The 16,325-nt window shown below is 42.0% G+C and overlaps 1 protein-coding gene across 4 annotated transcripts in view; it reads left to right on the top strand.

Annotated features, from left to right (window-relative positions):
• Positions 1–16,325, top strand: part of LPIN1 (lipin 1) — a 140,168-nt gene that overhangs the window by 69,441 nt on the left and 54,402 nt on the right. For all 4 annotated transcript variants that reach the window (XM_038767692.1, XM_038767700.1, XM_038767860.1 and 1 more), the window contains exons 2-3: positions 13,990–14,190; positions 14,555–14,650. In XM_038767692.1, the coding sequence (XP_038623620.1) occupies positions 13,990–14,190; positions 14,555–14,650 (297 nt within the window). The remainder of the gene's footprint in view (positions 1–13,989; positions 14,191–14,554; positions 14,651–16,325) is intronic.

Genomic DNA, 16,325 nt, shown 5'->3' with positions numbered 1-16,325 from the left:
GAGCATTGGCAAAGTGAGAAAGGACAAAATGAATGACCAAGTGTCGAAGTAAAGGTGAAATTGGAAATGCATTGAGGCTCATTATTTAGTGATAAAATTTTTGCCAATGTCTTTGTTCAGGCACCTTTCTCGGAAAGAAAGGGAGATCAGAGACATTATGTATTTATTTCTGATTTCAGGATCTTTTCTCTCAGGATTTTAAAGTATTAAAATGAATATTCATTCATTCATTCAATCATTTATTACGTGCTTAGCGTGTACAGAGCACTGTACTAAGTGCTTGAGAAAGCACAATACAACAATAAGGAGTGACAATCCCTGCCCTCAGTGAGCTCACAATCTAGAGGCGGGGAGATAGACATCAGTTCAAATGAACAGACATCAATACAAATAAATAAAAATATAGGTATATGTGTAAGTGCTGTGGGGCTGGGAGAGAGGGGAAGAGCAAAGGGAGCAAGTCAGGGTGACGCAGAAGGGAGTGGGAGATGAGGAAAAGTCGGGTTTTGTCTGGCAAGGCTCTTGGAGATGTGCCTTCAGTAAGGGTTTGAAGCGGTGTGGGGGGAGAATAATTGGTGGATTTGAGGACAGAGGCCTTCCAGACCAGAGTAGGACATGGGCCAGGGGTTGGCAGCAAGACAAGCAAGATCGAGGCACAGTGAGAAAGTTAGAACCAAAGGAGCAAAGCATGTGGGCTGACTTGTTAAAGGAGAGAAGCGAGGTAAGGTAGGAGGGGGCAAGGTGATGGAATGAATATCCACTTTAGAAATGGAGAACGTAGCATTAGAAGACAGTAAGTAAAAAGCATATATACAGGTAGAAGTAGAAATGTGAAGAAAATCTAAATCAAACTATAATACTCTGCCTAACAGTTTATTCCGATTCCTTCAAAAGAAAAAAAACAAAACATCCTGAGGGGATGCAGTATTTCATTTTAATAATTGATGGTATTAAAATTGAATAAAATACATTATTGATATGGTATACTCAGAAAATATAAGTGAAGTAGCATATTACCTATTTCTGTCTACTGTGGATATAATCCATTTCCAGTGGAGCCTCATGTACCAAATCAATCAATCAATCATATTTATTGAGCACTTACTGTGTGCAGAGCACTGTACTAAGCGTTTGGGAAGTACAAGTTGGCAACATATAGAGACAGTCCCTACCCAACACTGGGCTCACAGTCTAAAAGGGGGAGACAGAGAACAAAACCAAACATAGTAACAAAATAAAATAAATAGAATAGATAGGTACAAGTAAAATAAATAAATAAATATAGTAATAAATATGTACAAACATATATACAGGTGCTGTGAAGTGAATATTAGAGCAGATTGCATAAGGTTTCGTTTTCATGGTGTTCAGTATACTTTTTACTGATTTGGGATCAGGGAGTTTCCTTTACTTTGATATCTTTAATTTGGAACTGGCCCAGAAAAGTGGAACCTTTGGTGTTGCAACTATTAGATTTAATTTAGGAGTCCCCCAAACCAGAAGAGAAGTAACATTTGTGAATTGGGAGACTATCCCTGTCACCTTGTGGAAACAAGGTGGGACTAATTCATTTTTGGCCAAGAGAAATTTGTGGAGAAATTTGGGCAGGACTTAATAGATCTAGTAACAGTGCCTGACACATAATAAGCACTTAAGAAATACCATTAAAAAAATGATAAAAAAGTGTGTAATATGTAGGAGTAGGTGTAAGGCCCATCTTGCCCAGTCTTCCGGCCAGTCCTGGTTTAAGCAATCTGAGATCTATGTTCCTGAATGGTTTTCAGGCTGTAACTGACTTTCTTGGTGTTATTACAGTAGAGGCAGCAGAAATAATTATATACATATTATATCTTGTGTCATGCTGGAAGTACTGACTGGCATATTTGCTGCACTACTTATTTGATCCATGTTTTTCTTTTGACACTACTGTTTGTGGATACATTTCAGTGTCCATCTACCCTATTTGATTGTAGGCTCCTTGTGGATAGGAGACATACTTTGCTTCTGGTTGCTTTTCCAAGATTTTAGTATGGTGCTTTTTACTCATTGGGAACTCAGTAAATGACTAACTGATATTTTTACAAACCCAGTGTAACAATGAAACTGTAAAACAGACTACTGAAGTAGTATCTAGGTTGGGACCTTTTTAAAAAAATATTTTTAATGGTATTTGTTTACCACTTGCTACAGTACCAGGTATTGTACTAAGCACTGGGGTAAATACCAGATATTAAGATTGGACACAGTCCCTGTCTCACAAAGGATTCACAGTCACAATCCCCATTTTACAGATGAGGTAACTGAGACACAGAGAAGTTAAGTTAGTGGTCTCAAGGTCACACAGCTGACACGTGACAGAGCCAGGATTAGGAACCAGGTCCTCTGACTCCCAAGACTTTGCTCTTTCCATTAGGTGATGCTGCTTTTCACGTGACCTTTTTTGATCGTTTTTTTTTTTAATGTATTTGTTAAATTCTTATTATGTGCCAGGCACTGTATTAGACACTGGGGTAGATACAAGCTAATCAGGTTGGACGCAATATATGTTCCACATGGGCCTCACAGTCTTAATCCCCATTTTACAGATGAGGTAACTGAGGCATAGAGAAGGTAAGTGATTTGCCCAAGGTCACACAGTAAACAAGAGGCTGGGATTAGAATCCAGGTTATCTGACTCCATCCCAGGCTCTTTGCACTAGGCAACACTCCTTCTAGATTTTCTAAGTAAACACTTTAGAAAATATCAAGTATCAGGATGTGAGAAAAAACATATTCTTAAGAATTTCTCAAAAGCAATTAGATGCACCAAGTCTTGATAGAAGGTCAGCTTCTCCCTAACAATTATTGATGACGGAATAGAACACCTGCTTATCAATTCTCCAAATAACACAAAATTTGGTAGGGATTCTAACTAATACTTGGGTGGACTAGTGTAAAATGAATTTTGGAAAAGTGATTCATCTCAGTGGAGTGAAGTACAAGATAGTTTTTTATGATATTTGTTCAATGTTTATTATGTTCCAAGTATTGTTCCATGCTTCCAGGCAATTCAGGTGCAAGATAGAGCCATTCATTTGAAAGGAAATCACAAGTTCCCAAGTATTAATAATTCCATTTGGTATTGGCAGCACTTGCATTTGTATGCAACCAGATTGTGATCCAGAAAGTGGATCCACACTACATACACACACTTAGTCAACCAACCAATCTATCAGCTAGTTTTACTTTTTTCATGCTTACTGTATGTAGACTACTAGGGTAAACACTTTGGAAAGTAAGATACTGTAGAGTTCATAGACATGATCCCTGACCACAAGGAGCTTACAGTCTACAGAGGGAGACAGACAGTAAAATAGATTAGGGATAGGAGAAATAGTTGTGTATTAGGGTATGTGTTTAAGTACCATGGGGCTGGGGTAAGTATTAAAGTGCTTAAGGGGTGTGTAGGGGACACAATGGGGAAGACAGATAGTAGTAATGAGAGTCTTATTCAGGGAAGGCCACTTGGAGTAGATATGATTTTAGGAGGGATTTGAAGGTGGTGAGTGTGATGGTCTGTTGGATATGAAGTGGGAGAGAGTTCCAGGCCTGAGGGGGGGAGGATGTGGGCAAGGGGTGTGCAGTGGGATAGCAGCATGGCTCAGTGGAAAGAGCCCGGGCTTTGGAGTCAGAGGTCATGGGTTCGAATCCTGGCTCTGCCACATGTCTGCTGTGTGACCTTGGGCAAGTCACTTAACTTCTCTGAGCCTCAGTTACCTCATCTGTAAAATGGGGATTGAGACTGTAAGCCCCACGTGGGACAACCTGATCACCTTGTATCCCCCCCCCAGCGCTTAGAACAATGCTTTGTATATAGTAAGTGCTTAACAAATGCCATTATTATCATTATTATTATTATTATTATTATTATGCGCTGGAGGTGCAGGTACAGATGGTGTTAGAGGAGCAAAGTGTGTGAATTCGGTTTTAGGAAGAGATCACCGGATTGGAAAGCTCAATAGCTGTGGTTTCCCTGTCTCGGTAAGGATGGTGAGCATGGCCAAGGTCATAATTTGCGCTGCTCGTCCATGGGCATGTGCCACTGCTGCTGTTTGCCTTCCCCTCATCCCACCCTTTCTCATCCCTGTTCCCGTGGCTTTTTCGGGAGAGAGTAGAAAGCTGAGGGAGAGGGCAGCCTCTTCCCCAGATTGCTACACTCTCCTGAAGAGGCTGCCCTCAGTGACTGCACTGGGTGCAACATGAAGAGTGGAAGTGGCAGCAGCCATTTAAAAAAAAATAAATAGCAAAGCTGCTGTAAAGAAAAGTCTGGGGGAAAACTGAGGAGTGCTGGGACTGGGGAGACAGGAGAAAGTTTAGGATGTAGGGAGGGAAGCAGGAAATCTGTGGGCTGGGAATCTGGAAGGGCGGGGTGAGGAGAAGAGGGCACAAAAGGGTGTGGATCCAGTCCTATGTGAACAAAACTTTGACCGGAAGGAGATAGTGCGGTAGTTGCTTCACCAGAGAGCATGCTGAAAATTTCTGTGCTGTTAAATAGTTGCAGAGTACAGGACTAGAGGACAGCAACAAAGAGTGACCTTATTGTGAATGCATATATATATATATGTTTTTATCATCATCATCATCATCATCATCATCAATCGTATTTATTGAGTGCTTACTATGTGCAGAGCACTGTACTAAGCGCTTGGGAAGTACAAATTGGCAACACATAGAGACAGTCCCTACCCAACAGTGGGCTCACAGTCTAAAAGGGGGAGACAGAGAACAAAACCAAACATACTAACAAAATAAAATAAATAGAATAGATATGTACAAATAAATTAAATAAATAAATAGAGTAATAAATATGTACAACCATATATACATATATACAGGTGCTGTGGGGAAGGGAAGGAGGTAAGATGGGGGGATGGAGAGGGGGACGAGGGGGAGAGGAAGGCAGGATAGATTAAGTGATTGGATTACCATGGTAGCATTTTGGATGGAGAGGAAAGGTGGATTTTAGCAATGTTGTGAATGTGGAACCGACAGAATGTAGTGATGGATTGATTTGTGGTTTGAATGAGTGAGAAGAGCCGAGGAACATGCCAAATGCCTGTCTCACAAGGATGGTCGTGCTGTCTACGGTGATGAGAAAGTCACGGGAAGGACAGGGTTTGGGAAGGCAGATATGGAGTTCTGTTTTGGACATTTTGAGATTGAGGTGATGGGACAATATCCAAGTAGAGATGCCTTTAAGGCAGAAGGAACTGTGAGACTACAGAGAGGGAGAGACATCAGGGCTGGAACTGTAGATTTGGTATCATCCACATAGAGGTGGTAGTCATAGGTGGGAGGGAGTTCTCCAAGAAAGTGGGTGTAGATGGACAATGGAAGGGGACCCAGAACTGAACCGTGAGGGGCCCCCACAGTTAGGGTGAGGGGAGCAGAGGAGGAGCCCACAAAAAAGACTGAGAATGAGCAGCCAGGGATATGAGAGGAGAACCAGAAGACAATGTTAATGAAGCCGAGGTTGGGTAATCTTTCCAGGAGAAGGGGGTGGTCGACAGTGTCTAAAGCAGTTGAGAGATTGAGGAGGATTAGGATGGTGTAGAGGCCGTTGGATTTTGCTAGAAGGTCTTTCCCTTTGTAGTCATGTCTGGAGTTGAGTTGGTCAGCTCTTATCTTGGGGTGAGGCTGGGGAAGTAGCACTTTTTTTTCAAGCACTTACTATGTCCCAGGAGCTATACTAAGCACTGGGGTAGATACAAGATAATCAAGTTAGACATAGTCCCTGCCCCATATTGGGCTCACATTCTTAATCCCCATTTTACAGATGTGGTAACTGAAGTCCAGAGAAGTTAAGTGACTTGTCCAAGGTCACATAGCAGACATGAGGCGGAGCAGGGATTAGAACCCAGTTCCTCCTGACACCCAGGCTTCTGCTCTATCCACTAGGCCATGCTATGGCTGGAGGTGGGTAAGGTGGCCCAGGGGGTGAAGGCATTATTTGTACCCTGAACTAAAATTATGAATAATGACAGGAGGCAGAGGAGGAAACAGAACATCTGAAGTTGGGCACATATCCCTTTAAGCACTTTTATACTCACCCCAGCCCACAGTACTTCTCTAAATATTCTTGTACTCTACAATTTTCCTTATAATGTCTGTCTCCTCTGTAAATTATAAACTCCTAGTGGGTAGGGGTTGGGTCCACCAACTCCATTGTCTTGTACTTTCCCAAGAGCTTAGTACAGTAAGCACTCAATAAATACCATTGATTGATTAAAAACATGACACAGATTTCTAGTGGAGCTAAATGTGTTATCCATAGCCATTTCTGTGAGCTTGATGAGGGTGCTGAGGAAAGTCCAGTATGCCACAGTCCAGCTAAGACTTCTAAAATGCCACCCATCTCCTGACTCCACAAGCATGTGCCTGCCTGAGAAGCGGGCGGGGGGATCTAGACACTGGCTATTTTGAGCCTCCTGCACCTTTCTTTCGTGAGCAGTCCCTTGCTGTCATTCATTCAATCGTATTTATTGAGCACTTACTGTGTGCAGAGCACTGTACTAAGCGCTTGGAAGTACAAGTTGGCAACATATAGAGACGGCCGTCAGGGGTGATTGGGCCGAACTGGTTCACTTGGCTCTATTTTTAGCTGTTCCAAAGCTAGTTCTAGTCCCAATTTTTACCCATAAAAATGTGGAAAACTTTAAAGCAGTTAAGATTAAAGCTGCATTTCAAAACTTAAATTGCAGTGAGCCTGGGTAGCTTAGTGAAAGGGGATAGGTCTGGAATTCCGGAGACCTGGGTTCTAATTTTTGTTGTAGGACCTTGCGCACAGTACTTCTCCACTCTGCTTCAGTTTCCTAGTTTCCTCCTCTGTAATATGGGAAGAAGATATACTTTCTCCAAAGCCTTAGGTTGCGAGCCACATGTGGGACAGTGACTGTATCTGATTTAATTTCCTGTTTCCATCCCTGCACTTAGCATAGTGCTTTGGCACAGTATGAAGTGCTTAATAAATATAATAATGACAACTGTCATTATAATTTGTGGCAATAATAAGCATAATTCTTTTGAGTAGAAATATATATTCAGAGAACTAGACATTTTATTGTACTTGTTTTTTATGTAATTTTTAAGGCCTTGCTATGTGTCAAACACCATTCAGTGTGCTGGGGTAGATACAAGTTAATTAGGCTGGTCCCAGTCCCAGTTTTGTCAGGGCTCACAATCTAAATAGGAGGGAGAACAGGAGAACTGAGGCACGAAGGTGTTGAGTGACCTGACCAAGGTCACACAGCAAGCATGTGATAGATCCAGGATTAGAACTCATGTCCTTTGGCTCCCAGACCCATGCTCTTCCCACTAGGCCATATTAGGCCCAGTGCAAAGACTTGAGAAATCAGAGGACCTGAGTTCTAATCCTGGCTCCACCACTTTCCTACATCCCTCAGTTTTCTTATCTGTAAAATGGGGATTAAATCCTACTCGCTCCTGTTAAAAATAATAATGATGGCATTTGTTAAGTGCTTACTATGTGCAAAGCACTGTTCTAAATGCTGGGGAGGATACAAGGTGATCAGGCTGTCCCGTGTGGGGCTCACAGTCTTAATCCCCATTTTACAGACGAGGTAACTGAGGCACAGAGAAGCTAAGTGACTTGCCCAAGGTCACACAGCTGACAATTGGAGGAGTCAGGATTTGAACCCATGACCTCTGACTCCCAAGCCCCTGCTTTTCCCACTGAGCCACGCTGCTTCTAACCCCTCTTGAGACAGGGACTGTGCCCAACCTATCTTGAATCTACCCGAATGCTTAGAACAGTGTTTGACCCATTGTAAGCACTTAAAAATAATTGCTAATACTATTAATTCGATTAGTGAAGTGACTTCTTAATCTTTTTAGCTAAAGTAATGTTTAATGTCTTGGTTTTTGTGTTTAGGACTTTTTAGTTAAAATAATGTTGAATGTTTGAATGTCTTGGTGTTTGTGATTAAATTGTTTTTCTGCACTGTAGAGAAGTCCAACCAAAATTCATGCTCTAATCTTGATCTTTTTCCATTCATAACTAGTACTGTGTTTGATGAAGATAGACAGTTTTCAAGCCCTCATTCTTCATGTTTTAAATAAAGGTTGAATGTTTTCACTTTAGCAAACAGAATATTTTGGAGTTCTAGTTTCAACTGCTGTGAAATGTGTTACTTTTATCAATATCCTCCTACTGATGGTATAGATTTTATGAAACAAAATTTAGAATTCTGAAGCAGAATTAGAGCAATGTTTCTCTTGTTGAGAAAACATATAACGGGCTTTGTAGGGGTCAGTGTGATAACTTCTGAGTGTTTTATTGTCAGTGCCCCTTGCTCTCCTGCTGGTAACAAATTGGAAGGCACACTCTTTTGGAGTGTGAATGTGTTTTTACAGTGGGACATGGCCCTTTAATGATTTATTTATTTTTCCTCAACAATTTTTGACACAAATGAGAGAACTGATTACCTTAGACCTCTCCATGTATGCAGCTGCTATGGTGAGAGAAGAGATGAGGTAGTGTAAAAGTAGTTATGAGCCGCTCTTGACTTTACATAGTTTGATTGAACATGGAGAAACAAAGCATGAATGTAAATATATATTCCAAATCAGGGTAGGCCTAAGGGAAATCAGGTAGTGGTTTTCAAAGAAAATCAGGGATTGTACCCAAAGTATATTTTGTATATTTTATGTCCTTTTCTATTTCCTTTTTTTTTTTAGTTTTCTTGGATTTGGGAACGCTCCATATCCATGACAGTATATTGAGAATGTATTTGAGATACTATTGGTGGCAGGCAGACACCTGGGTTTTCTTTTGTCAAATCAATCAATCAATTGTATTTATTGAGCACTTACTGTGTGCAGAGCACTGTACTTAGCGCTTGGGAAGTACAAGTTGGCAACATATGGAGACGGAAACATTGTGGCCTATTGGAAAGAGCAAGGGCGCGTGAGTCAGAGGACCTGGGTTCTAATGCTGGCTCCACTGTTTTTCTGCTCTGTGGCTTAGAGCCAGTCACTTAACTCCTCTGTGCTTCACTTTATCTGAAAAATGAGGATTAAATCCTCCTCCCTCTGACCTAAACTGTGAGCCTCATGTGGGACACGAACTATGTCCAACTTTATTTCCTTGTATCTACCCCAGTGCTTGGTACTGTGCCTGGCACATAGGAAGCACTGTATAAGTACTGTTAAAAAATAAGAGTGAGGGAAGCAACAAAAGGAGTTAGATAATATTGGTGGGGTAGTCAGTCAATCAATCAATCGTATTTATTGAGCGCTTACTGTGTGCAGAGCACTGTACTAAGCGCTTGGGAAGTACAAGTTGGGAACATATAGAGACAGTCCCTACCCAACAGTGGGCTCACAGTCTAAATGTTAGTCAGTTATAATCAGCATATAGATTGCTCATAATGTTTGAAGTCTTAGAGATTGTGTGGACCAATCTGTTCTGATGCTTATAAATTTGTTACTTATGGAGACATATAATTTATTTTTACACTAGCCAAATACCCCCAAACAGTGTATGTAATTCTCATTTGAAAGATGTGTGAACATTTTATAACTTTTTATTACTGACCTTCTAGATAGATTTACAAATAAGTCATTTAGCTCTCTCTACATTTCTCGATGTCATAGCAAGCATTTGTAGTAACTAATAATAACAATTGCGATAAAAGTTAAGAATTTACTTCGTGCAGTGCACTGTGCTAAGTGCCGGGGGTAGTCCCAAAATAGTCAAATTGGACTAAGTCCCTTTCCTCTATGGGAGTGAGAACAAGCATTTGTTCCCCATTTTGCAGCTGAGGAATATGAAGCACAGATAAATTATGTGATTCACCCAAGGTCACAAAGCAGGCAAGAGGCAGAGCAGGGATTAGAACCCGATTCTCCTGACTCTCGATCTTGTGCTCTTTCCACTAGGGATGTGAATTGTGCAGTAGTTTAGTTTCAGAAGGTAAAAAAACAAGTGAAGAAGGAGGCTAATGTGATCTTTAGGAGGCTGTATGTGGTGCCAGCATGGCATCAGAAATGAGGTCAAAGTGAAGATCTGTAGAGCAGTTGTAGGGCCCTGCCTTCTTTGCGGCAGTGACATCTGTACTTACCTCAGACACTACATTTGGTTTCTAGAGCCGTGCTGCCAATGGGTGATACTTAATGTCAAGCGGTAAGACGGCACCATAGTTAGCAGTTTTTATTAAGCACTTACTGGGTGCAAAGCATTGTACTTAGAAAGAGTCCCCTGGGAGGAAATAAATCCAGTCCCTCGCCCTCATAGGAGGTCACAACCTAAGTTTTAAATGGGGGGAGAGGGGGCTGGTGTTAGGTACCCAAGGAGAGGTTAGACAGTAAAAAACACTATAGTAATCAATTAATCAATGGTATTTATTGGATGTAGAACACTGTACTAGGCATTTGGGAGAGTACAGTACAAGAGAGTTGGTAGACATATAACCTGCCTGCAAGGAGTTCATGGTCGAGAGGGGAAGGCATTAAAATAAATTACAGAAAGGAGAAATGGCAGAGTGCAAGGTTTAGGACATAAGTGCTCTGGTGTTGAGGGTGGGCTCCATAAGGGGGTACAAATCCAACTGTATAGTACAGTGCTCTGCACACAGTAAGTGCTCAATAAATACAATTGAATGAATGAATGAGGGCAAATAGGGGAAATGAAGCATTTGTCAGGGAAGGCTTTGAAGTTCCAAGCCTGAGGGAGATCATGGGAAAGGGATCGGTTGCGAGATATATGAGGTCGAGGTACAGGGATTAGATTGACATTAGGTGAATGAAGAGTGCGGGCTGGGTTATATTAAGAGATCAGTGAGGTAAGGTAGGAGGGGCAAGCTTATTGAGTGCTTTACAGCCAATGGTAAGGAGTGTCTGATATGGAGAAGCAGCATAGCACAGTGGACAGCGCATGGCCATGGGAGTCAGAAGGTCATGTGTTCTAATCTCGGCTCTGCCACTTGTCTGCTGTGTGACCTTGGGAAAGTCATTTCACTTCTCTGTGCCTCAGTTATCTCATGTGGAAAATGGGGTTGGAGACTGTGAGCCCCACGTGGAACAGGATACAACCAGATTTGCTTGTATCCACCCCAATGGTAAGTACAGTGCCTGGCATATAGTAATCACTAAACAAATACCATTATTATTGTCATTATTATTATGTGGAGCACTGTGCTCAGTGCTGGGGCAGACACGGGATAATGAGATTGGACACGGTCCCTTACACCTGAATCTCACAGTCGAAAATGGAGGAAGGAAGAGTAGGTACCTTGCCCGGTGGACCCGTGAAGGGTGAGTCTGGGAAAGCTTTTTTTTAAAAAATGGTATATGTTGCGTGCTTCCTATGTTCCAGGCACTGTACTAAGCACTGGAGTATATATGAGCTAATCAGGTTGAACACAGTCCCTGCCTCAAATGGGTCTCACCATCTTAATCTCCATTTTACAGATGAGGTAAATGAAGCACAGAGAAGTAGACAGCAGACAAGTGGCGGAGCTGGGGTTAGAACCCAGGTCCTTCTGTCTCCATCACCTTGCCTCCTCCTACCTCACCTCTTTTTTCTCTTTGTACAACGCAGCCCGCACACTTCACTCCTCTGGTGCTAACCTCTTTACTGTGCCTTTTTCTCATCAGTCTTGCTGCCGACCCCTGGCCCATGTCCTACCTCCGTCATGGAACATCCTCCCTCCTCAAATCTGCCAGACAATCACTCTCCCCCACTTCAAAGACTTAATGAAAGCACATCTCCTCCAAGAGGCCTTCCCAGACTAAGCCCTCTTTTTCTTATCTCCCACTCCCTTCCTCATCACCCTGACTCACTCCCTTTGATCTTCCCCACTCTCCCTGCCACACTGCGCTTATGTATTTTATTTATTCATATTGATGTCTGTTTACTTGTATTGATGTCTGTCTCCCTCCCTGTAGACTGTGAGCTCATTGTGGGCAGAGATTGTGTCTCTTTATTGCTGTATTATACTTTCATACTGTATTCATACTGTATATATATAGTATATATAGTGTATATTCACACTGTATATATAATACAGTGCTCTGCACATAGCACTCAATAAATACAGTTGAATGAATGAATGAATGAATACAGGCCCGTGCTGTATCCCCTAGGCCATGCTGCTTCTTGGAAGAGGTCCTGAAGGACAGGGTCATGGCTGGATATAGGTGGGCCAGCTCTCACTTCTTGCCCCAACAGAGGCAGGGGGATTGCTACTTTGGGGCAGCTTGCCCAGTTCTTTGGAGCCCATTGTGATCTGAATGATTTTCTATTGCCACTGGTGGAATTTGGTGGTGATGGTGGAGCCCTTTGGGATTAGTTTAGCCACCTCTCACAGGGTAAGACAAGAACAAATGTCAAGTAAAACCAGAAATGTAGCAGGGTACTGTGTCTGGAGGGGCAGAGGTTCAGGATCTCAATACTTTTCACTCACACCACCCCTTTGGTGGGTGGCAGATGTGTAAGCTAAAATGGGTTAACTGCAAACGGATAGAGGGGAATTCCTCTAAAAGTCTGGGGCAACTACCTTGAAGCAGAGGCTTTGACAAGGTAGGACCACCAAGAGGGAGAAACAGAAACAGCACTATGAACTTTGGGTAATAAAACACCATGCATGAACATTTCCATTTCTAATACAAAAAAACAGAGCTTTTCATCTTCCCACCTCAACCCACTACTCCCCTTAAAACTTTCCTATCTCAATCTACAATTCAGTTCAATTCAATCATATTTATTGAGCGCTTACTGTGTGCAGAGCACTGTACTAAGCGCTTGGGAAGTACAAGTTGGCAACATCTAGAGACAGTCCCTACCCAACAGCGGGCTCACAGTCTACAACCCTGCCATCCTCTCTCTCCTGAAAGCCTGCAACTTTTGTATCATCCTTGACTTTTAGCTGCTGGATTAATCTCACAAATAATCCACTGCCAAACATACTTCTTGCACATGCCCTGGATCTGATCCTTCCTCTGTATCTGAACTGCTTCATCTGATCTTTATCTTCCTTGTTTTTCTTGTAGCTTTCAGCTGCTTCCCCATCCTATCTAAACTCCATTCTGCTGCACCTATCGTATTTGTGAAGCATTCCTCAGCCCTCATCTCTCCTTGCTTTAAGGCCTTCCACTGGCTCACCGTGCCTCTCCACGTCAGAATAAAAACTCTACACAATCGGTTTCAAGCCTCAACCATTTGGCCCCACCTTACCTATCCATTCTCTTCACCTACTATTACTCAACCCGTTATTTTTGCTCCTACAAAGCCAACCTTTTAGCTGTACTTCCCTCTTGACTCTTCTGTCTCCATGACCGCACTCGTGATGCTTATCCAACTGGGAACTTCCACTTACTGCTCACCAAACAGATCACAGCTCACGCACATTTAAATCTTTCATAAATTGTCACATTCTCCAACAAACTTTCTTTGATTAATTTCCCAGAACTCTGAGCCATTACATTCACATATATCTGTCCACTTGATTTAGTCAGGCCGTTATAATTTTTTTTATGTTTGTATCCCACTTTAGTGTATAAACTTGAGGACAGGCCACTTTGTTACTCTGTCCTTCCCCAGCACCTAGCACAATGTACCTCACTAAGTCCATACTCAATAAATTCTACTAGAAGGGATTGTCAGTCATACATTAGTCTTATTAGTTACACCCTTCCCCTTCCCCCCCAGTAGATAGATACATATACTGGTTAGGCCTTGTTCTGTAATTATTAATGCTGTAAATTGGATTATCAGTTTCAGTTTGAATGAATACTTGCTTTCAACCTACTTTATTTTAAATCCGCATGCCCCACTTTCTGTCAGGGACATAGATATGTACAGTTTCAATTTATTCAACTTTTTCTATTCAGTGAAAATATAAAAAAAGATAACAGTTTTGCAGAAAACACTGCTTGGTTTATAATGGATGATTAATTATATTGAACACTTTTTGTGTCCATGTTTTTCAGGCTCAAACCATGAATTACGTCGGACAGTTAGCAGGCCAAGTATTTGTTACTGTGAAGGAACTCTACAAGGGATTAAATCCGGCTACATTATCTGGATGCATTGATATAATTGTTGTACAGCAGCCAAATGGCAATCTCCAGTGCTCCCCGTTTCATGTCCGTTTTGGGAAAATGGGGGTGCTACGTTCCAGAGAGAAAGTGGTAAGATAGTAACAATCAGAATATATTGATATGGTTTGCAGATGTATTTAGATGGCTTTTTTGGCCTGTATCAATATAATGGTGTAATATCCATATTGACAATCCTATAGCAAATGTACTTTGAACACCCAATGTGATGTGCAATTTGGAATTAATCTACTGTAATTGACTCTATGATGTTATTACAATATTTCCTTATAATGTTTTCTAGGGATGTATTAGTCCTGATTAATAGTTAATTTCAGACAAAACAGTCATGTTCAACTGCTTGCATAGCCACGTTAAAAATGATAAATAATGAGTCTCATTTTCTTGTTTGATAAAGCCAGTACACTTTTTTTCTGAAAATATTTTTATCCTCAAGGTGGACATAGAAATTAATGGGGAATCTGTCAATTTGCACATGAAACTCGGAGATAATGGAGAAGCATTTTTTGTTCAAGAAACAGATAATAATCAGGTAAGGCTTGTCATTGATTTTGTTCATTCATTAATTCATTCAATCATAATTATTGAGCACTTACTGTGTGCAGGGCACTGTACTAAGCACTTGGGAAGTACAAGTTGGCAACATATAGAGACAATCCCTACCCAACAACGGGCTCACAGTCTAGAAGGGGGAGACAGACAACAAAATACCATCATACCATAATAATGATGGCATTTGTTAAGCGCTTACTATATGCAAAGCACTGTTCTAAACGCTGGGGGGGATACAAGGTGATCAGGTTGTCCCATGTGGGGCTCACAGTCTTCATCCCCATCTTACAGATGAGGGAACTGAGGCACAGAAGTTAAAGTGGCTTGCCCAAGGTCACACAGCTGACGTGCTCAGTGGAAAAAGCCCGGGCTTTGGAGTCAGACGTCATGGGTTCAAATTCTGGCTCCGCCAATTGTCAGCTGGGTGACTTTGGGCAAGCCACTTCAACTTCTCTGGGCTCAGTTCCCTCATCTGTAAAATGGGGATGAAGACTGTGAGCCGCACGTGGGACAACCTGATCACCCTGTATCCCCCCGCAGCGCCTAGAACAGTACTTTACACATAGTAAGCGCTTAACAAATACCATTATTAAGTGGCCGAGGAGGGATTCGAACCCCTGACCTCTGACTCCCAAGCCCGTGCTCAGCACTCCAAACAGTAGTTCTGTGGCAAAGACTGTTGACTATACAATAAGGAAAATGAAGCTTTGATCTGCCAAGTCCTTCGCTGTATCTCCTTTACCTCTTAATCAGTCAATCATATGTTTTGAGTGCTTACTGGGTGCAGAGTACCATACTAAGGACCTGGGAGAGTACACTATAACAGGGTTTGTAGACAAATTCCCTGCCCACAGCAAGCTTATAAATCCAGTGGAAATTGCTCTTGCCTCAAATCTTTCAGCCAAAGACTCCTTCTGACTAAACCTGAACTTGGTAGACTTAATGAACTCTTGCTCCAAATTTCCATTTTAATTATGCCCCGTACCTAGCATAATACCTTTACCTTTATGGTATTCCCAGGTTTTAATTTTCTTTCAAGTCTCCCATTTTTTTTTCTTAATGGTATTAAGTGCTTACTGTGTGTCCAACACTAGCAGAGGGGTAGGTACAAGTTACTTAGGTCAGACAAATTCCCTGTCCTGCATGGGGCTCACAGTCTAAGTAGGAGGGAGAACAGGTATTTCATCCCCATTTTACAGTTGAGGAAACTGAGGCACAGAGAAGTTAAAGTAACTTGCCCAATATTACACAGCAAAAAATTAGCAAAGCTGGGATTAGAACCCAGGTCCTCTGACTCCCAGTTCCATGATCTTTCCGTTAGGCTAGGCCGCTTCTCTAAGGCTGTCCAAGCCTGTAAATGAATTTGTTAAATGCTTATTATGTTCCAGGAACGGTGCTAAGAGCTGAGGTAGATACAAAATAATCCAGGTTGGACACAGTCCCTGTCCCACATAGGTGTCATAGTCTAAGTAGGAGGGACAACAGGTATTGAATCCCTATTTTACAGATGACGTAAATGAGGCACAGAGAAGTCAAGTGATTTGCCCAAGTTGACACAGGAGAAAGGTGGAGCTGGGATTTGGTCCAGGTCTGGATCTGGTCATGAGATATAGTATGGAGGGGGAGTCCAGCCTGGTCTCCAGGGCCAGATTGGC

The sequence above is a fragment of the Tachyglossus aculeatus genome, chromosome 1, assembly GCF_015852505.1.
Source record: "Tachyglossus aculeatus isolate mTacAcu1 chromosome 1, mTacAcu1.pri, whole genome shotgun sequence".
Taxonomy (NCBI): Eukaryota; Metazoa; Chordata; class Mammalia; order Monotremata; family Tachyglossidae; genus Tachyglossus; species Tachyglossus aculeatus.
This window is presented reverse-complemented; position numbering and strand designations above follow the sequence as displayed.